Source organism: Polyodon spathula, chromosome 16 (genome assembly GCF_017654505.1).
Source record: "Polyodon spathula isolate WHYD16114869_AA chromosome 16, ASM1765450v1, whole genome shotgun sequence".
Classification (NCBI taxonomy): Eukaryota; Metazoa; Chordata; class Actinopteri; order Acipenseriformes; family Polyodontidae; genus Polyodon; species Polyodon spathula.
The window spans coordinates 7,083,866-7,105,853 of record NC_054549.1 but is presented as its reverse complement, the minus strand read 5'-3'; the positions used below and the strand labels follow the sequence as shown (position 1 = coordinate 7,105,853).

Below are 21,988 nucleotides of genomic sequence, written 5' to 3'. Positions count from 1 at the left end.
ATTCCCCAGGATCGAGTCAGAATACTCTCTCGGTCTATGTCGGCAAAGATGCTAATGGTTTCTGTATTTAAAAATGAATGCGGGTTAGAGCCATTATCTTTTTTAGCCGCAGCAGGGACTCAAGTGTGGCAGAATGTTCCAGCAGTGTGTTTTGTATGCAGTTTGTTCCAATGTCCCCCTGATATTTTGCCCCTTTCCCCTTGTGTGTCTGGCTTGGACACTTTGTTCTTGCCCTCAGGTGCTGGTTTTGCGGGAGCTGGCAGTCAGCGCGCCTACCTTCTTCTTTCAACAAGTGCAGCCTTTCTTTGACAACATCTTCTACGCCGTGTGGGATCCCAAGCAGGCTATTCGAGAAGGAGCCGTGTCTGCTCTGAGGGCCAGCCTGATCCTCACCACCCAGAGGGAGACCAAAGAGATGCAGAAGCCACAGTGGTATAAGGTAAAGCAGTGCTTTTAATGGGGTAGATATCATTAGAATCGACTACTACTGTATGCACACATCAGAGTAGATGTCCTTTTTTATCACTGAGTAATGTCTGTTTTTGATGGTTTATAGCAAACCTTTGAGGAAGCCGAGAAGGGCTTTGATGAAACTCTTGCCAAAGAGAAAGGTATGAATCGTGATGAGCGAGTCCATGGAGCCCTGCTGATTCTGAACGAGCTGGTGAGGATCAGCAGCATGGAGGGGGAGGTGAGTCTGCACCGTGCATCCACACACACAAACACACACACACACACACACACACCACACACACACACACACACACACACAGCAGCATCAGAGTCACTGCACACACACACACACACAGCAGCATCAGAGTCACTGCACACACACACACACACAGCAGCATCAGAGTCACTGCACATCCACACACACACAGCAGCATCAGAGTCACTGCACATCCACACACACACAGCAGCATCAGAGTCACTGCACATCCACACACACACAGCAGCATCAGGCACCTGTGTCACACTTTTCATAGTCTGCAATAGAAACACACCTCTATGACCCAGCATCTTTCTTGAACGGTGGAACGAGAAGCAGTGGGATGATTTGTCCGTTTTCTTTCTGCAGCGCCTGCGTGAGGAAATGGAGGAGATCACACAGCAGCAACTGGTGCACGACAAATACTGCAAGGAAATGATGGGCTTCGGGACCAAGCCCCGTCATATCACCCCCTTCACCAGCTTCCAGTCCGTGCAGCCGCAGCAGTCCAACGCCCTGCTGAGCCTCCTGGGATACAACACCCCGCAGGGCATCCTGACCTTCGGGGCCGCACCCACCCCCGCCAAGACCACGCTGGTGGAGAGCAGGTACTGCCGGGAGATGATGGAGGAGCGATTTGATCAGGTGAGAGGGGCAGGGCTTCTTCTGTGCTTGTAGGGGGCTGTAGTGAAGTGGGGAAGAGGTCTGTCTATGTTACTTAAACAATAACCCCCTATTTTGCATTGGCAGAGGGTTTTAAATGCACTTGCTATTTTCTAAGCCTCCGGTAATTGTCTTTCCAGGTCTGCCGATGGGTGTTGAAATACAGAAGCAGCAAGAACCCCCTCATTCAAATGACAATCCTCAACCTCCTGCCCCGCCTGGCTGCCTTCCAGTCTCATTCATTCACAGGTCAGGACTGCTGGTCCTTGTGCGTCTGTTCCTGGGTTCCGTGGGCCAGGGTGGGTGCAAGGGACTGGGATAAGCTAGGAGAAAAAAACACTGTTACAGTAATTACAAACACCGAAGTACAGTTTAGAGATATGCTTACATTAAGTACTGTTCTGAAATCTTAAGCAGTCTTTTTTTGTTTAAAGGGGGTGCAGTGTTTGGGAATTGCAGTTGGAATTCCGGAATAGTACTAATGATCTAGTGCCTTTGCGTTTTTGCTTTTTCCAGATCAGTATTTGTCTGACACCATGGGTCACCTCCTGGGCTGTCTGAAGAAGGAGAAGGAGCGCACGGCTGCCTTCCAGGCTCTGGGGCTGCTGGTTGTGGCTGTCAGGACTGAGATCCAGCCGTACCTCGCCAGAATACTGGAGATCATCAAGGCAGCTCTGCCTCCCAAGGATTTTGCCCACAAGTAAGTCAGCACAACATGAGGGCACATGCTATCCCTACTGGACACTGATGAGCATTGCTTTGAATACATGTTGTAGATTCTATAGTATCCAAAATAATTCACAAAGTGATTCAAGTAGAAGTATAATTAATTTTGCACAGCTGAGAGCCAAAATCATTATGAGCCACAAAAGCTATAGAAAGTTTTAAGGAGTTGTAAATTTATTATTTATTTATTTTTAAAACAGGAGGCAGAAGAGCATGCAGGTGGACGCCACAGTGTTTACCTGTGTCAGCATGCTGTCCCGTGCAATGGGTCCCTGTATCCAGCAGGACATCAAGGAGCTGCTGGAGCCCATGCTGACTGTAGGGCTCAGGTCTGTGGATTATCAATTAAAAAAGGATGCATTTCTCCATTGCTGTATGCAATGCATGACTCGGGAAGGAGTGTGGAGGCAAAAACAATCCTTTGCTTATGGCAAACTTGACAGCCTTGCAACAAAAGATTCCCATGCTCAATCCGTAATCACAATATAAAAAGGAAATATTCTGATAAATATTCTTCTCAAATCAATTCTTTGTGTACGTTTTCATTCCCGCTTTTGACATCTTGGCTTTCCCCTCTACGCATTGTTCTAGTTTGATGTTTTTTTCATGTTTTTTTTTTTTTTTATTTAAAACCGGAATCCCAAAGCTTGTTTTAACCATAACCCGACTCGCTTCTTTCGACTGTCTCCTGTGCCTGTAGCCCAGCCCTGACAGCAGTGCTGTATGACCTGAGCCGACAGATCCCCCTGCTGAAGAAGGACATCCAGGATGGGCTGCTGAAGATGCTGTCCCTCGTTCTCATGCACAAGCCCCTCCGGCACCCTGGCATGCCCAAGGGCCTGGCTCACCAGCTTTCCTCGCCCAGCCTCACCAACATCCCCGAGGCCAGCGACGTGGGCAGCATCACACTGGCACTGCGCACGCTCGGCAGCTTTGAGTTCGAAGGTGAGACTGGTGGGGGGGAGTGAGTCATGATCAAGTGCATGTAAAAACCTGCTTGAAATTATACAACACTCAATTAATACAGGGGTACGTGAAACAGTCCACACATAGCAGCATGCTACATGTACAGCGCATGTGGTTCAGTGAGATTATACCTGGAGCGTTTTTGCACACCACGTGTCACCATGTTTTGAGCACTGCTACTGTTAGCATGCTGTAGTACTTTCAGCACTGATTATTGTTTTTTTTAACTAAGGCAAATAATTAAATCCGATTTTAGCTGGGGGAAAAACAGGCTGTTTTAGGGGAATGCAAATTCAAGACTTGTATGTCTCATCAGTCTTAATTGAATAAAAAGAAACAAGTTCTTCGCTTTCTCTTTTTAATGCTTGAACTTTGTTTTCTTAAAAAAAAAAAAAAAAAAGTGTTAAAATAATTCCAGCTTGCTGATCGTGTGTTTAATAGTTTGTCACTTCCTAGAAGATTAATAAGTTAATCCTCCTTATTTTGAATAGTGCTGTGGGACACTATTGCTGACAAATGAATATCATGGAATGAAGTCTGAATTTTGAGAGGGTGATGATAAATGAATCCTAATGTCGTCTTTCCCCCTGGATCCCCATGCCATTGCATAGGGGCTTATCCTTGTGTGTGTGTGTGTGTGTGTGTATATAAGCTTTATGGCGCCTCTCTCTCGCTCTCGTTTTCACCGCAGGACACTCGCTCACCCAGTTTGTCCGTCATTGTGCTGACCACTTCCTGAACAGCGAGCACAAGGAGATCCGCATGGAGGCGGCACGGACCTGCTCTCGCCTGCTCACCCCCTCCATCCACCTGATCAGCGGGCACGGCCATGTGGTCAGCCAGACCGCCGTGCAGGTGGTGGCCGACGTGCTCAGCAAGCTGCTGGTGGTGGGGATCACAGACCCAGGTGAGAACAGACCGGAGGGGCCGGCCGTTCTAGGGTGTTGTAAAGAGTATAGCTGTGGCCAGAAGTTTTACTTCACCTAGAATTTTAGGATTGAGACATCCATTTTAAAAAGTTAAAAACCTATATGAACATAATTGTAACGTGATCAAAGAAACTACAAAATGTTATTGTAAAAGTCTGCCGGAAGCCATAATAGCAGTATAGTATTTCATGTTTTGCAATGTCACGTTTTTCAATTTTTGTCAGTTTTTGGTTAAGTATATGGAAAACTACAAAGGGTGATACAAAACTGTAGGCTATAGCTGTATACATTGTAATTGTGACTGGTTTTTAGGGTATACCAGTAAGAAGGGTCTATTACAAACTGGACTGAGACCTGAAAAGCTGGTTCCAACTAAAAGTAGAGACCTGGTCGGGAAGGCCTTCTCTCCAATTGCTTATCACAAAGCTGTTTAAGTGTTCCATCATTATAAAGCTTGCAATAGGATCTGTGTTATTTCCCATTAATGTGTACGGCAAACCAGCCTGTTCTTACCCACTGAAATGCTGGGCCCTGTTCACATGGCTCTGTTGTTTTAATGAGTACAGTCTTACAGAAGCTTCTCCTCCCTGCTCTTCCTTACGCAGACCCTGATATCCGCTACTGCGTGTTGGCATCGCTGGATGAGCGCTTCGATGCCCACTTAGCTCAGGCTGAAAACCTCCAGGCTCTCTTCGTTGCTCTTAATGATGAGGTGTTTGAGATTCGAGAGCTCGCAATCTGCACCATCGGCCACCTGAGCAGCATGAACCCAGCCTTCGTCATGCCTTTCCTGCGCAAGATGCTGATTCAGGTAGAGAGCAGGGAGGGGGGTTACCTCGCCACTGCTTTTGCAGTCTGCAGACTCACTTTATCACTAAATGATGTATTTCAAAATGTTATTCTCTGGAAAAGCCCCATGAGCTGCAATCAGCTCGTTTACAAGGATGTCCCAGGAGGAAGGCCAGAGCGAGTTACGGTTACATACCAGCATACAGTGAGCACTCGGTTTCACAGTCCATGGAACACAATCGCAAGCATAGTTCAAGTGATCAAACAACTATCTCTTAAAACGAGAAAGCGACACTGTCGATCCGAGTTCTCTGGGTAAATTCAGTAAAATCTAAAATAAAAGATTTTATTTTTTCAAATTTGTTTATGCTTGACTACCTTACCTAAATTAACATTTAAATATTACATAAATGCACTTTAGTAGATGCAGTCCCATACCATTCCAACAGATGGCGGACGCACATTATATTTAAAGGGATCCAGCTGTGGGTGCGCCATCCCTTATTAAAGTGACAAAGCCTTTTGTTTCTCCCACAGATTTTAACTGAGCTGGAGCACAGCGGGGTGGGTAGAAACAAAGAGCAGAGTGCTAGGATGCTTGGGCACCTGGTCTCCAACGCGCCTCGCCTTATCCGACCGTACATGGAGCCCATTCTTAAGGTACCTTTGCAAACTAAACAGCCTTCAGACAGCCCAGTGCTTTTTACTGCCTTACCGTTTTGCCATATTACTCCCGCTACACATCTGTTAAAGTTAATGTGCTGCATAACCTTGTGGCACACCATGTTTGTGGAACAGTAAAAAGGAAATGGGATAATATTATGTTTGCTGAGCATTTATGCTGAGGGTTAAAGGTGATGCTGTGGTTGTGGGAGAGATGGAATACTCTTATTGTTTGGGATTAAATATAATAATTGTAATATTACATTTTTAATTTATAATGATGATAGAAAAAACAAACCGCCTTTGTCTGTTCTGTTAGGCTTTATAAAGACACATGTGTCAGGAAATGAGAAGAAACGAGATGACAGCGTACAGCAATGGTCAGCTGAGACCCTGGTCTCTCTTGAATTGTGACAAGGTTTAATCATCCCTTTTTACTGAAGTATATCTTGACCGTCTCTCTTCCAGGCTTTAATACTGAAGCTCAAGGACCCTGACCCTAACCCTGGCGTGGTGATCAGTGTTCTAGCCACTATTGGGGAGCTTGCTCAGGTATGGTAGAAAGCACATGGACCAGCAGCCCTGCACTTTCCAATCACCGATTCCAGGGTATGTCACGGCTGTATTCTTCCATCCCTTGAGAGTAACTCTAAACTTCTAAAACTAAATCTTCTGAAAGTGTCCCCATAGGAAAAGCATAGCAACGTGTAGTGAAGCACTGTAAAGCATCGATAAGCATTGTAAAGCCCAGAGGGGTATGGTAGAGCAAGTAAGCTATGATAAATGCATAGTATAACAATAGCAAAAGCATAGGAAAATGCACATTTTACTGTAGCAAACTTTTATAAGGGTGTAACCGTGTGAGATGTACATTTACAATCTGAAGCAAACTTTATTTAATTTGAGTCTTGGTTAGTCCCCTCCCCTGTCCATTCTCATGTCCTAGCGAATATGGAATTTTGGAAATAAAAATATACATAGTGAGGGATTGGTAGTGATTGGCATATCGGGTAAGCCTTTTTTGATATTGTTTTTCAAAATAAAAATGCTGCATGTTGATCATCTTACACTGGATAGACCTTTTAAGATTCTAGGTGTACACTTACACTGCAGTTAGGTATGAAGTAGGCGTGATCCAGGGAAACCTAGATTTAGAAAGCAAAGGCAGTGGAGACAGCAGCAGAGTAGGGATCAATTACAAGGTACAGTATCCTAACAGCAGCTGTACAAGCACAACTCAGGACTATTGATTAAGCTGGAGACACCTTGGAAATATAGTATAGAATAGCAGAGGCTTCATTTACATTGCATTTAAAATTTATTTTAAAAAAATCAGTTTTCTGGATGTTTTCCAGTACTTGCTGAGCCCGTTTGTTTTAACTTAAAATCATTTTTTTTGTATTCCGTTCTTGCTTTGAATTTGAAATGCGTTTTTCTAAATAAATTATAAAAGCAAGATTGCTAGTGTTTAGTGAGTGCTCTGCATTTTTCAGTTTTTTGTTTTTGTTTTTTGATATCTTGTGCCTTTTTTCTTTTAGATACAGTTTTTACAGCGTGCTTTTAAAGTGAGCTCAGGTGGCTGTAAACTGTTATTTTAACACCACTACTTTGCAGGAGCATCAGAGTGTCATCTCAGTAAGCGTTTTCCATTGCAGGTGAGCGGTCTGGAGATGAGGAAGTGGATGGATGAACTCTTCCCAATCATCATGGATATGTTGCAGGATTCCTCTTCCCTGGCTAAAAGACAGGTAACACAACCAGGATCGCTCAGTCATCCATACATATTGCCGCTGAGTGGGAAGCAATCTCCACATTTACCAAGCAGAACCAAACACTTAGAAGAGAATTAGCGAGGGTGAGATGGAATCTGGTCAGGCCAGTTTACCCAGGACACCAGGGCTACTGTGTCTGTATGGGCTAGATTCTCAAAGCTATTTATTCCATATATGAAAGAAAAAAACATAATTTATAATTCTAAAACAATTAGGAAGGCACCTGACTCACAAGCCCCTCCGTTAAATTATTTTAAACATTTTTCTTTAAGGTTTTGGGTGGCTTTTTACTTGTATTAATAAAATAATTGTACTAATGATGATTTGGAGTCGTCTAGCACTTTGACTTTTAAAACTTTTTCATACTAGATGCCTTCATAGTGAAAGCTGGTTTCATGCGTTCAGGAGAAACTGAAAGAAACGGAATAAGTGAAATGACTAGCAGTCTTTTTCGGGGTCTGCAATGTTGAAATGTGCCATTTGAATCTCTTTCCTGAATTTCTAAGTTGACCACTGTTGAGTGCTTTTTATTTCTAGATGATTTTGTAGAAATCTGCTGTGTCCGAGATACGAAACCAGCTTCACCTTCTGTTAGCGCAGAACTATAGAAGGGGAATCGGACCAACAAAAGACAAGGTTCAGAACCAGGAACAGAAAGTATGGCAGTGGTGTCCAAATCATTGACTTCAAATGTCTGCTGCTTTCCTAGTCCTTTAATTTCAGCCAGGATCTCAAAATTAAAGTTAAAAAGAATGTCACTGATCTCTGAATGACACAGTAGTTGCCTGTAAGGCACATCTATTTTTCATTTCGTATTACTTTGCCATTGTTTTGTCCAGCATAAGTAATCATTCCTGTCGTAAAGCATACACAAGCTGTTCCTTCACAAGCCGTGGTGAACTTGGGAAGTGAGGAAGAGAGCTATAAAACGGGCAATCAAACTACAGTCAGACCCCAGGATTCTGGCAAGAACAGCCAGATGGAGAGATACTGAACCAGCTGAAAATGAATGGAGCACTCAGGGGGACCATGATCTACATTACGTTTGGCAGCATTAACATGGATTATTGCTGTCAAATTCCCATTCACGATAAGTTATAGGCTACTTTTCCTCTTATTTTAAAATTCTACTTGGGAGTACTTTATCTAGTAGAGTAATTTTGGTTCAGTTTTAGTTCAGAAATGGCTGTTTATGTTTTTACCTAAAACACATCTTCGTGCATTTTTCATCGTAATAACGCTCGCTAGGCTGACACTTCTAAGTTGTATGCATTTATTAACTACCGCAACACACCAGTGATTATTGTATCATGCAAAACAATAGCAGTGCACCCTTATCTTGTACAGCAATTTGGTTTTTCTGTTCAGGTTCAGAGCAGGGATGGCAATTTCTGGTTACCTGAAATACATCTTGGAACCTCGTCATCCAAATAACGCTAGCTAACTATGCTGATGTATTTATATTATCTATGTATGCAGCAAATGTGATTTAAAAAATATAACTTATAGTGAACATAGGTGTATCAAGTTGCATGCATTTCTTAACTATACCGAAACAAGCTTATGAGGTTTGGATCATGCAAAACAAAGCTTCTTCTGTTCTTGTGATTATAGGTAGCTCTCTGGACCCTGGGGCAGCAGGTAGCCAGTACTGGCTACGTGGTGGAGCCCTATCGCAAATACCCTTCACTGCTCGAGGTGCTGCTCAATTTCCTCAAGACTGAGCAAAACCAAGGGATCCGAAGAGAGGTAAGGGAATATAGAGAGGTAAGGGAATATCCAGCTGGGCACAGAGAGAGGGCTAGGGGCAGTGACAGAATTAAGGGGAAGTAGTTCTATTGCAGTGTGCTCCCTAGACATTGTCACCCCTACAGAAAAGGGCTCTTGTTATAGGGTAGGGTGCACATTTAAGACGCAGCCTTTGACTTCTGAAAACAGACTTTTAAAATAAGTTGGTAAGTGTTAGTTTAGCATTATGGATCTGTCATAGGGTGTTCATCAAATCTGTTTTGTATTGTATTATATTTAATTGCACTATATTTATTAGGCTGATAATTCAAAGTTTACATTTTATAGTTATCGGTCCTGTAAAAAAAACAAAAAATAAGATATTTAAATGAATAGGATTTTTACTAGTATGATAAAAAAAAGAGGTAATCTTGGAATTTTGGGAAATGTAATGTATTGTTCCCTCCTGTTGCCTTGGCCCTTGTGTCAATGACTGCCTCACTGTGCTTGCAGGCTATCCGGGTGCTAGGTCTCCTAGGTGCCTTGGACCCTTACAAACACAAGGTGAACATCGGGATGATCGACCAGTCAAGAGACGCTTCTGCTGTCAGTCTGTCTGAATCCAAGTCCAGCCAGGACTCAGGTACAAATCATTATAGTGGCGCGCTGGAGCAGCTGAAACCCAGGGCATTGTCTAAATGAAGTCCAGTATTGGGAGGCATCCTGTCACCACTGTAGCTAGCTGACCACCTTGCTGAGGCATCATGCACATGAACCTGGCATCTGAAAATGTGATTTTAACCGGAAGGTTCACAGAGAAAATGAATACATTTAAACTATTAAAACAGGATCTTCCATGGAGAGACTAGCGTGCACTGTGCGATGTCTGATTCTCATACCCTTTTCAAACAGTGGCCCTATTCAGATCCACAGCTGTTCAGATTAACTGAGTAGACTCCATGGTAGGATGGAATTAATCTCTACAGGTCATCTAGCACTCTACCAATGGTGTCCTGCGGAGTGCAGTTCAATTGTAGTCTGATTGAGAAAGTGCCATTTCATTTTTATTTATTTTTGTGTGAATTTGCTTACCTTTGGCATTACACAGGCTAATAGTTTTAGCAGTTTTACATCGTAAAAATGAGCAGCCTGCAAAAGTGAAATCTCCCCATTCAGGTTTCCAGTTACAGCCGGTGCAAGTGCTTTCGAAGTCTTATTAATGCAATCTCTTTTCAGCTGTTGAGCAGCCAGCTGTGCCTGGCCTCCTGCTCCTTCAGTAGTCTTTCTTTTAATATAGAAAGCATTCTTTGCAATGACCAGGAATACCCATTATAATTTACCACTTTGAAATTTCTGGCCCCTGGTTACTTTCCAGCTAATTTCTCGGTAGCTTCACTATTTTCCCATCCAACTAAGAAAGCCGGACAGTATGTGGTTTTCTTATATTTTTTTTTTTTTACTTCACCTGAACTATTGCCTTTCTGTGTAATTATTAATCTATAACACAAGGTTGTTCTCCTTGCAGAAGTCATTCAAATAACATGCAACAGTAATATCTCATTTTGTGGGAGATCCTGCCTCTTGGTTTACAAGGTGACTTGAGTGAGACAGTGTCTAAGCAAGTATTGAAACCCCTGATCTCCTTACTCCTAGTCCTCAGTTCTAACCATTGTTAGACCATGCTGCCTCCTATAATCGAGTGAAAAGGAAGCCTCACACCCCCCTCTAACCAGATCAAGTTCAGCATCCAGACCACAACGCTGTTTACTGGGAGTGTCCGCCTTATTTGGGAGATGTTTTTCATTCTGTGAGATCCTACTGTGTGATCTGATGCAAAATTGAATACCCTAACTTGTACTTCACTCTATCACATTGAGAATAGGCTACAACATTTACGCAGACTTTATATAAATACTGAAAAGAGGTTGATTTTATATTAGTGCTTATAAAGATTTAAAGCTGACAATACTTAGACATGCCACTTCTTTAAATTATTAAAGTAGAACCCAATATTTCGTGGGCTAAATGTAGCTGTGGGTGTCTTTGAATCCCATAACCCCACACTAAAAATCATTATGTTTGTCTGTGTCAATAGAAAATGAAATTCCGTGCAAGTGAAATTTATGAAGGTGTTGGATGCATTACTCTGAGTTGCTAAAACCAGCAACGGGATTGGTTTGGCACATTAATAACACGTCTACGTGGGGTTTTCTTTTTTGTTCTTTGTATTTTTCTTTTACGTAAATCTGGAACTGGTTAGCTTTTTGGAGCAGAGAGGCATCCTCTAATCAGCGCAGTCAAAATAAAAAGCTTAGCCGCGGGCGGATCTCATGTCAGCCAGGGATTATTGCTGGTGTTTGTATTAGACAGGTGATACTGATTTCTGTGTAATGAAGAAGTTTTCTGACAAGGTGTTTAGACCGCATGAACCCAGTGGGTGCTGTGCAAGGCTTGCTGTTTGCGGTTTGGATTGCTGTGTGCTGGCACTGCGGTTGGGGTGTACTCAGTCCAGACTAGAGGAGGCAGTGTAGGGGAGAACATCATGACTGCCGTCCTCAGAGCCTTAACAACAGCCTCTGACTTGACTTGTGGGAGTGGCAAAACCCAGGCAACTGACCCCGCTTCAGACTTCAAGCACCCCTGCGTGCTCACTGGAGTCTGATCTTGAGTTGATGTGATGGGGAACCATGTGGAATTCTGAGGGTCAGTGGCTTAGCTGGCATGGCAAGAAGAATCACCCTTTCACAGACTAGATAATTAACTGTTGCAGCTCTAAGGGATTGCTTTGATCAACCTTTAATCCTTGTGTTGAAAGACACACTACTGAAAATGCATGGTTATCTACAATACTTATTGCCAGTTATGTAGGAATTAAAATCCTATAGCTATTGATGCCTTTTGCTATGTCATCAGTTGAAGTCCTGTTTCCTGATGCGCCACAGACTGTTAACTCAGCACATGTGCATCTGTGTTTTCCAGCTGACTACAGCACCAGCGAGATGCTGGTGAACATGGGGAACCTGCCCTTGGACGAGTTCTACCCAGCTGTTGCCATAGTTACCCTGATGCGTATTCTGCGGGACCCCTCTCTCTCTAACCACCACACCATGGTGGTGCAAGCCGTCACCTTCATCTTCAAGTCGCTGGGTCTCAAGTGTGTGCAGTTCCTGCCACAGGTCATGCCGACCTTCCTGAATGTCATTCGAGTGTGTGATGCCAATATCAGGGAGGTGCGTTACAATGGGATTGTAGCAGGAGCAAACAGTGCAAGAGCTCGCCACTTTTAGCTAAATGCAGTCCGTAAATGTAATCTTCTGGGATAAACCGTAGTAGACTTCTTGGGAAACTGGTTGAATGTTAAAACACACAGTAACCATTATAGGTTTATAAGTGCATCTAAAAACTAGAAACTAGAGGACTATTAACTGCTTCATAACATTGCACTAGGGTGCGTGTATTCCTATCAGTGTTCCAGTTATTTCATTATTATGCCGTCTTGTAAGCCATTCCCATGTTAACACCAATTAGTTATTTTCATTCAGGGATGCTGCAGGTAGATTTCACTATAGCATGACATGCCAGCCCCAGTTTATATTGGTATAACTTTGAGATTTACATGATGGAATAATCAAAGGCAGTAGTGCTCCTGTGATTTTAATGGAAACCATGTGTGCAGCAAACTCTTTGGACTCTGTAGCAGCGTGCGTTTTCTGAATAGGATAAAACCGGCAGTATAAAACATAATTGCCGCCAGTAGTAAATACATTATAGTTCTGAGCATTACCTTTCTAGTTTTTATACTGTTCAAATAGCTTTATTCCATTCAGAAAATGTACCCATGCACATGTTGCTAAGAGCAAACGTTTGGCTTCGTCTGTAGGGGATTACAGAGCGTTTAAAGTTAAGTACAGAGTCATCTGTGCAAATTCAGCAGATCTAGACAAATTTCTTTGGATCACCATCTCCGAACGTTATGTAATTATCAACGTGTGTCAATTAGCCCATCATGCTGATACTTCTTCTTTCTTCTAGCTCCATTATTTAATCTTTTGATCCATACTTGGAGGATCTAAATTTTCCCAGCCTTTAAAGTTTTGTCAAAGATCAGATTTAACAGATGTTGTGTTTTTTTTGTTTTTCTCCAGTTCTTGTTCCAGCAACTGGGAATGCTGGTTTGCTTTGTCAAGATCCATATCAGGCCATACATGGATGACATTTTTACCCTGATCAGAGTAAGTTTGCTTCAGTGTTTTTAATTTATATCCTGCATGTGCTTTCAGTTAGCAAATGTAATTCTTGTTGCATCCAACAAAACACTGAATGAGTGTTTTGTTGGATGCAACAAGAAATGTAAAAATATTTTCCTGACAATTAAGTGATGCTGAAAACCCTGGACTTGGTTTTAGTAGTGTAACATTCCTAGTTTTAATGCTCGCTTGTCCTCACTCAGTTAACATGTTTAGGAATCAATCTTCATGGGGCCAGAAACACTTTTTGAGTGCGATTATGCAACCCAGGGCTTGATTTCCCTTAATCTGTTAATATGAAAGTCAACGTTGTTTTTGAAGTTGGTGTGGAAAAGCATTTATTGGAGTTTTGTTGGCAATTTTTGCTGATTATTTTGCTCTGGCGTGTAAAGCCTTTTTTTTTTTTTTTTTTTTTCAGTTAGTTTTTTTATTTTTGGCATGGGGGGGTGATTTATGATGGATGTGAGTGTCATCCATCCTGGGAATAAAACAAAAGATCTTTTCTTTTGTTTACTGTCTACTGAATAGAGGGATACTTTCCATACCGTAATCATATAAGAATTGCACTGGCTGTTTGCCCTATTAGTCTAAATAGTCCATGAACAGGAATAGTAGAATTGGTGAAGGAGCCAATAAAGGACTACCCAGAGGTTTTGCAAGAAAAACATAAGGTTTCCCCCCCCCCACCCCCCTGGGGGGGGGGGGAGGTACAGTATTTCCTGTCAGTAGGGGCGCCTCCCCCTCCCAAATCTTTCTTTATTTGTATTAATTAAAATGTACCACTGTTTAACTGTGTCCTTCTCAGGAATACTGGACCCCAAACAACCCTATGCAGAATACCATCATCCTGCTGATTGAGCAGATCGTGGTGGCTCTAGGAGGAGAGTTCAAACTGTACCTGTCGCAGCTGATCCCTCACATGCTGCGCGTCTTCATGCATGACAACAGCACGGGGCGCAGCGTTACTGTGAAGGTGAGGAAGACCTGGTCTGGGGTGCAGTTTACTTAAATAATACCCTCCTTAAAAGGGCTCCTGACTGCCCTAGAGCAGGGGTCTCCAACCCTGTTCCTGTAGAGCACCAATTCTGCAGGCTGTATAGGTGCCATCAATAGCTAAAAATCTGGAACGCATGTTAATCTTGACTAATTTAGCCAATAATTTGTAACTAAGAACTTGGCTGAAATGAAAACCAGAAGACCTGTAGCTCTCCAGAAGCAGGATTGGAGACCCCTGTCCTGCAGTGTTTGCAAGAAACACATTACTTTAACTTTGCTTTATCCCCTACTGTATGTATTGCAGCAATATATTGAAATCAAGGTTATATTTGTTACTTAACAATGCTTTTCGAAAAGTAATGGTAACCTTAAAGCAAGAGTGGTCAATGTTGGCCTTGCTGGTCCTGGTTTTTGTTCCAACCCTGTTCTAAATGTTTTAATTGAACCGATTAAACCTCCATCCAGACCCTAAAGTAGTTAAAATTAGATAATTATCTGTTAAACCTGGAGTGGAATGGCCCTCCAGGACCGTGATTGGACACCCCTGACTTAAAGGGTTACAAAAGACTGCATTAGAGTACAGCAGTTTCCTCGTGCAATAGCGTCGGACGCTCTTGAAACTGTTCAGTTTCAGCTGATTTTAGTAACTTAGTAATAATAATAATAATAATAATAACTTATAGAAACTAATTCTAGTAACTAATAGAAACTTCTGTAACCAGTTCAGGTTCGCATTACTTTTCAAATAGGACTCGTAATTACCGCATGTATATCTCTATATTGTTGAAATTGTGGACTGGTTTTACTTATTCTGGAGCGTAGATGGGACTTCATTCTAACAGCAAAATAAAAACAAACCAGACGTAACCTGAACATTTTTATTTAGTGACCGATTGGCTACCTGTCAGTTGGATAATATAGAGGTATTATTATACGAAGCTTGCAGGAGCAAAGCAGGCTTCCAGCTGGCATTGTGCAGAGGAACCTATTTTGCTGTGGGGGGGGCAGCCTTATTAGCTTAGCTTTTTTTGCCAGGAATAAGTCTCTTATTTCACCCCTGCGAAATAAAAAATAAAAATAAAATCTGATAAAAGTGGGTTGAGGTAATACCCGTTTTATGTACACAGTGGGTATTAAAAAGGATTTGTATGAGTATATTGCCTGGTTAGGTAGTGTCATTGCAAATATTCTCCTAAGATGCGTTGAAATCTTTCCGTTCCAGTTGTTAAACGCTATTCAGCTGTTTGGTGCAAACCTGGATGATTACCTGCACCTGTTGCTTCCACCCATTGTAAAGCTCTTTGATGCCCAGGATGTTCCACTGCAGGCTCGCAAGTGAGTATAAACAGAGAAAAATAGATCAAGATAGTGAGAAATATGAAAGTAATTCCATTCTGGGAGCAAACCGAGCCACTCCGAGTGAATAATAAAAAGTATTGGGAACAGTTTGTTCACTTGACCAGCATGACTTCATCTCAAATTAAAGTTGACGTGTACGGACCCCTTTAGCAGTTTTCTGGATTAAATTCTCCTGGTCCTAGATTGATGAATGAAGTGTGATTTAGATGATACAATCCAGTCCAGACCGCCAACCTCAGATGATATCGGGAACAAAAACAGATCATTCTGTTCAATAGTCTGCTTCCAGTAATCTGCAGCAATGGTGATGACTGAAGCAGATTCTGTTCTACTGTAGCCTGGCAGGCTTCAGGATCAGTCACATTTCCCAGCATAAAACAAAAATACAACTTCTCTTTCAAAATAAAATTACACAGTGTTATTATGTGAGGAATAACTTTCCGAAAAACATTCCTGAATCCTTAATAACAAAACTGAAAAACGTGCCTGGAATCTTAATGTCTAAAGCAATCGGTCAGTTTTCCTCGTGTGTTGCGTTGGCTAGATCTATATGATGAGGTGCTGGTGTGTTAGGAATGCTCAACTAGTACCGTTAAGGCACTCAATCCTATTATTTCTTGGTGGGTCTTAAAAAGGAAGAAAATGTTTTTGTGTATTTTCATATTCATTTACTGCACATGCTGTTGTGGTGAAGCTTACATTAATCGCTCGAGTATTTAATGAGATTCAGGAATAAAACTCTTTAATAAAGTCTATAATGGCACTGAAGGCTGTTGAGGAGCCTGTTTTAGTTTTACAGTTCCAATTACAATTGTATTGAAAATGTGAAATGACAGGGTTGCCTTGGAGACCCTGGACAGGTTGACCGAATCCCTGGACTTCACCGACTACGCCTCCCGGATCATCCACCCCATCGTACGCACACTGGACGGGACCCCCGAGCTGCGCACCACCTCCATGGACACCCTTTCCTCTCTGGTCTTACAGCTGGGCAAGAAGGTAAGGCCCGTGTCCCTGCATTGGCACTCTCCACATTTTTTTTTTTTTTTTTTTTTTTTGCTGGATGATTTAGCCTTTGAATACCTTGGTGTGTTTTTGTTCTGCAGTACCAGATCTTCATTCCGATGGTGAACAAGGTGATGCAGAAGCACAGGATAAGCCACCAGCGCTACGATGTGCTCATATGTCGCATTGTCAAGGTGAGGGCTTCTGGGAGATAAATAGGGGTGTCTCCCTGCAATCTGTAGTCATTAGAAAGATACTGACAACTTGAACGTGAATTTAGTTTCATTCCACTTGTTACAGTCACTGATAGCTGCTGAATGTCAAGCTCCAGATTTGTGTTGTGATTTGGTTATCATCTAAAAAATCTTGGGCTTACAATTAGTGATATGGATCATTTATTGAACAAGCATGGCAGTTTCTTAGAATGACAGAAGTAAAAAAAAAAAAAAACTGCATAACTGTAAGAACCTCGGATCTACTAAAGTATGTGCCGGTAGGTCTTACATTTCAGTTAGTTCAGAATCCTCAAGCTGCCGTGTTGCTGAGGTGTTGTGTTGGTGTGGCCTTGCTGATGGGCTCCGGTTCTGTGTGTGTTTGTGTTTTCTGCAGGGTTACACGTTGGCTGAAGAGGAGGAGGACTCTCTGATCTACCAGCATCGCCAGCAGAGGAGCAACCAGGGCGACCTGCTGGTCAGCGGACCTGTGGAGACCGGGCCCATGAAGAAACTCCATGTCAGCACCTCTGCTTTGCAAAAGGTCAGCTGTCAAAGTGCATAAGAGTTTGGATGTTCTTATTATGATGCTGCAGTGCATAAAAAAAATAAATTAAAAAAAAAACACACAAAGCGTTCCTATAACAAATGTAAAGCAGTCTAGACTTACCAGCCATCTGTAAGTCCCAGGTGCCAGCTACACATAGTGTTCAACAGTTTCCTGTTTTTTTTTCTCTTCATCTATAAAATGTATTTGGTGCATCAGCCTTTGGGAGATGAAGCCTGTTTCCAGGGTTATAGCGTGTGTACAGCAACACAGCTGTTGCAGCGCTAGGAACAAAGGTTTTTTTGCATGTTTCTCAGAACTCCCCCGAGTAGGTTTATTATGAGCTGGTTTAGCAGGAGTACTTTTACCATTACCCTATAAACTTGGCTGAATCCACCACTGTTCCCGCTGTACCTGCAAGAAATCTCAGCAGTGCACAGTTTAATATTTCATCACCATCACAACGCACTGAGACATTTAAGTAGCCCATTAAGGGTAAATGACATGTCTGCGCAGAGAATTGTAACGTTATATGACTTTAAGTCCTTCACATAATAGGGTGTATTTTAATAATCTCACCACATTGGTGAGATGCTATGAATGATGATTCCACTCTAACCCAGAGATCCCTTTTAAAGTCCTTGTTCCCTATTCCCATCCCGTTCATTTTATACTTGTAACCTGGATTATTACGACCAATGTGCAACATTTCTTCACATTTAAAATGTATTTGCCACAATAGTAAAGGATAAAAAAAAATGGGGGGGGGTTCTTCTAATGTTGGCAAGAGCATCCCAAAACTCTTCTGATTTAAAGGCAGCCAGCCAGCCATGTCTCAGTTGATTTCAGTAGCAGCTCATTGATGTCGACAGCCATCCTCGATGCAGTTTAACCCCAGTCTGGATACCCACTCTCTTCCCAACAATACAAGATTTTTTTTAACATGACCTTGCTGAGTCCAGCCGTAGTAAATCTATTCCAAGCGCACATTCGAATAATGCAAGACAGCTGCACCGCATAAAGGTTAAAGGTTTTATCATTACCTTTTATTGTTCTGTCTGCTTGCATGATACCCACATCAAACTGCTAGCTTGATCATCATCTAGCAGGCACGCCATACTTGGGTACTCTCCAGAATTAATGTCAAGGGGGCTGAAAATGATTGCACACACAGTGACATTAAGGTTCTATTATAAATGAAACACCAGTTGGCTGGTAACAGAACCAAATCATCAGATTAGTTGGTAATATCAGTGTTGGAGTTTGTTTTGCATGTGTAAATAAATCCTAACCATGAAAGTTTGACTACATTGTATAAAGTGCGCTGTTGTGTATGGAGATGACCAGGGCGTGTGCCCCTCTCAGATGAGCTCGTGAGCGATGAAAACGTTTTGCGTGGGTCTCACTAGTAGGATGGCAGTAGTATTTGGTCGTCTGGTTTCTCATAAAATAAGTTTCAGTGGTTTAGGGGTTGCATCTTGGCTTTGCATTAGCTTCATGTGGAAGAAATGAGCTGAACTGGATGACTTTGTACTTAGTACTCTTTCAGGGTAGTGAATCTAAACCAAGGTGTGAAAGAGCCGTCCTCGCTGCAGTGTGACACGACCATTTCTCATTGCACCGGTGGAAACTGGTAAGCAGCTGAAAGGCGTGAGGAAAGTAATTGTTTTTTTTCGGGTTTGGGTTACAGGCATGGGGAGCTGCAAGGAAAGTCTCCAAGGATGACTGGTTGGAGTGGCTGAGACGGCTGAGTGTGGTGCTGCTGAAAGAGTCCTCCTCCCCAGCCCTGCGATCATGCTGGTCCCTGGCTCAGGCCTACATCCCTCTGGCCAGGTAACACAGTACTGCTTCATGGCTTCTGCTGCCGACACTTTTAAAAGCTGGCTGCTCACAGTTGCCAGAAGTGGTTTTATTTCTTTTCTGTGTTAGATCTTTCATAACACCTTCCTCTTCTTCTTTTTTTTTTTTTGCGTTGGACGAAAACAAAATGACCTTGCTTGGTAAAGCCAGACGTTGAGCTGCAATTGCTGATTTCTAGTAACTGTATTTCCCCAAAGTTCTAATCTTGTTATTTGTTTTCCAAAATCATATTACAACTTGATCTTCTGTAGAAAAGATTTGGCTGAAACCCAGTTCAGTTCAGTTCAGTTCAGTTCAGTTCAATCATATTAAAAAGCAGCACAGAGCACTAGTTGTTTAGATACACTTTATTTGTTTCCCAGACTTGGGTAGTGCCCATTTTTCCCTGTGGATCGAGAAAGGCGGGGTACAAAGGCATTGCCCCAATTGGAAGACTTTGTACACTTAAGCCAACATTAAAACATGAATTACACTGTACTTTGAGTGAACTGGAGATCTGTGACTGCTACCCTATCCAAAGTGCCTATGTGTTGCTCAACTGTCACGTGTTGAAACGATTTTAAATTAGAGGCATTGTGCATAGGGTATATGTTACTGAAGCCAATGAAATGTAGAAAGGTGTTTTTTTTTTTAGTGGAGCAAGCATGGCTTTAACACATCTCATACAATTGAATTGGTATGAGACTGAAACCTTCATAAGAGCTAGCTGGAGAGCCGTGCATTATTTTGAGATTGGAGGATGACTACAGGAGCACTTGATATTTAGAGCACAGTGAGGAGTTGCACAGAGTCATCAGCTCAGCGTTATTGTATGTTCAGCTGATGTTGGTTACATACCCAGATGGGGAATTCTTAAGCAGGACTGTAAAGATTTGAATGTTTTTTTTTTTTTTTTTTTTTCCCGATGTGTCGGAATTCCAGATCACATAAAGCTACGTACTCTCAAAATGGAAAAATAAATTGTGGCTAAGAATTCTGAAAAAATCGTATCCATATGTCTTTTAAACAGACCAGGGGGCGAACAAAATGGGATGAGATGCCAAATGACTTGTTATGCAGGTCGGAATATGAAATCCCAGCAGTTTGAGACAAGTATAGCATGATCACCTCCATGTGTTTGCAGGGACCTCCGAGATCTCTCAGCTTGTACCACATCTATTCCAGTCATCAAACATGAATAAATACACATGACCATATGTTCTTGTGATGTAGGAAACTTTGCATAAGAATCCTTAGACACACTGGGTAAGATGCTGGTGTAAATGCACCCATTTAAAAACTAGTTTTCAGCACGATGGATTGTAAACATGTGGTGTGAATTTGTTGCAGCTTTAGTTTGATGTTCATAATTTTTGTCTAAAGGAGTCATAAATCGTCCTTTTTATTATCAAACCAAATATCAGATCAAGTTGTTGTTTTTATTTTTTTAAATGTATTTTTACAAAAGTTTTCTTTTGAGTTCCAGGTTTCATTTTGCTTTTTGATTATTTGCTATCCTTGCCTTTCAACAAAACATCTTCATTTTAAATTATTTAAAAAATGAAAGGCACTACCATCCTTATTCTTTCCACAGAAAAGTAATTTCTAGGTTGTACAGTTATCTAAACTGTACAATATAGCTGTCATGGTGTCTGCTACAGAGAAGGTGCCACCAACACTGTTGAAAGGTTACATCACACAGCAACAATATGAACTGAAACCAAGTCAGGAAAGATGACCGGACTGTTACCGTAAAAAACGGTGTATAAGCTCCCCCCCCCACCGTTGTCTTTTGGAGACAACAATTTCAGGATTTAGGTCATGCCAGTATATAAATCGCTCCCCCCTTTTTAGAAAATAGACTTATACAAAGGTTTTTACAGTAATACAAAACTGTATGCTTCCCTCTCCCACAGAGACCTGTTCAACGCTGCCTTCCTGTCCTGTTGGTCGGAGCTCAGCGAGGAGCAGCAGGACGAGCTGATCCGCAGTATCGAGCTGGCTCTGACCTCACAGGACATTGCCGAGGTCACCCAGACCCTGCTCAACCTGGCTGAGTTCATGGAGCACAGTGACAAGGTAACGGGCTACGGGCTAGGGGGGGGGGGGGGGGGGGTGCTGCGCTGAAGCTTCTACTCCAGCGCAATAAGTTGCAGCAGTTCCAGTTGCTTAAAATATAAAAAAAAACCAACAGGACAGTTTAGTTTTGCAATGTTAGTTCTGTTCACTTTAAACACCCCCATCACTGCGAAAGTTTTAAGGTGTTAGAAGTTCATCGGTGACCTGTGCGCTCTTTGTAATAAACTGTCTTGGTTGTAACATTCTTAAAGGAGTTGCAGTATGTGTATATTTTCTCATTGTTGTGGCTCTACAGCTGTAGTTTTTGGTGCACCCTTATAGGCGAGCCACAAGGCAAATTCCCAAAAGCCTTGCAGTGTGAGAAGCTTCATTGGAACAACAGGAGAGTGTGATCTCGAATGATGAATCATTATCATTCGTTTATTCAACAACAATGTATGGCCTCTTTTTATATATAATAGTAATATACAGAGTAATAGTAATATATAACAAAGAATAATATAAATGCTTTGTTAAAAATGTCCTATGGCTTCTGCATTCTTTTAAAATAAGTTCAAAACCCACACCAGAACATTGTGTTTTTTTAATTTTATTTTTTACCCCGGGGGGGGGGGGGAATAATACAGCTCATTCATGTTATTTTCCAAAAAGCCCCAGTCAAATGACTCATTAAACTTAAATTTAATCTTCTGAGCCATGCATCTGTTTTTTAATTGTGAAAAATGTAGAAAATAATCGACTTGAATACCGTTGTGATTG

At 42.0% G+C, this 21,988-nt stretch overlaps 1 protein-coding gene across 4 annotated transcripts in view; it reads left to right on the top strand.

Annotated features, from left to right (window-relative positions):
- Window positions 1-21,988, top strand: part of LOC121328834 (serine/threonine-protein kinase mTOR-like) — a 78,204-nt gene that overhangs the window by 2,994 nt on the left and 53,222 nt on the right. For all 4 annotated transcript variants that reach the window (XM_041273928.1, XM_041273926.1, XM_041273925.1 and 1 more), the window contains exons 5-27: window positions 239-439; window positions 557-691; window positions 1,079-1,354; window positions 1,513-1,621; window positions 1,889-2,072; window positions 2,299-2,427; window positions 2,799-3,043; window positions 3,756-3,971; window positions 4,599-4,804; window positions 5,320-5,442; window positions 5,914-5,997; window positions 7,101-7,193; window positions 8,832-8,966; window positions 9,459-9,588; window positions 11,925-12,175; window positions 13,091-13,177; window positions 13,998-14,165; window positions 15,411-15,523; window positions 16,384-16,546; window positions 16,654-16,746; window positions 17,162-17,308; window positions 19,002-19,144; window positions 21,067-21,229. In XM_041273928.1, the coding sequence (XP_041129862.1) occupies window positions 239-439; window positions 557-691; window positions 1,079-1,354; window positions 1,513-1,621; window positions 1,889-2,072; window positions 2,299-2,427; window positions 2,799-3,043; window positions 3,756-3,971; window positions 4,599-4,804; window positions 5,320-5,442; window positions 5,914-5,997; window positions 7,101-7,193; window positions 8,832-8,966; window positions 9,459-9,588; window positions 11,925-12,175; window positions 13,091-13,177; window positions 13,998-14,165; window positions 15,411-15,523; window positions 16,384-16,546; window positions 16,654-16,746; window positions 17,162-17,308; window positions 19,002-19,144; window positions 21,067-21,229 (3,594 nt within the window). The remainder of the gene's footprint in view (window positions 1-238; window positions 440-556; window positions 692-1,078; window positions 1,355-1,512; window positions 1,622-1,888; window positions 2,073-2,298; window positions 2,428-2,798; window positions 3,044-3,755; window positions 3,972-4,598; window positions 4,805-5,319; window positions 5,443-5,913; window positions 5,998-7,100; window positions 7,194-8,831; window positions 8,967-9,458; window positions 9,589-11,924; window positions 12,176-13,090; window positions 13,178-13,997; window positions 14,166-15,410; window positions 15,524-16,383; window positions 16,547-16,653; window positions 16,747-17,161; window positions 17,309-19,001; window positions 19,145-21,066; window positions 21,230-21,988) is intronic.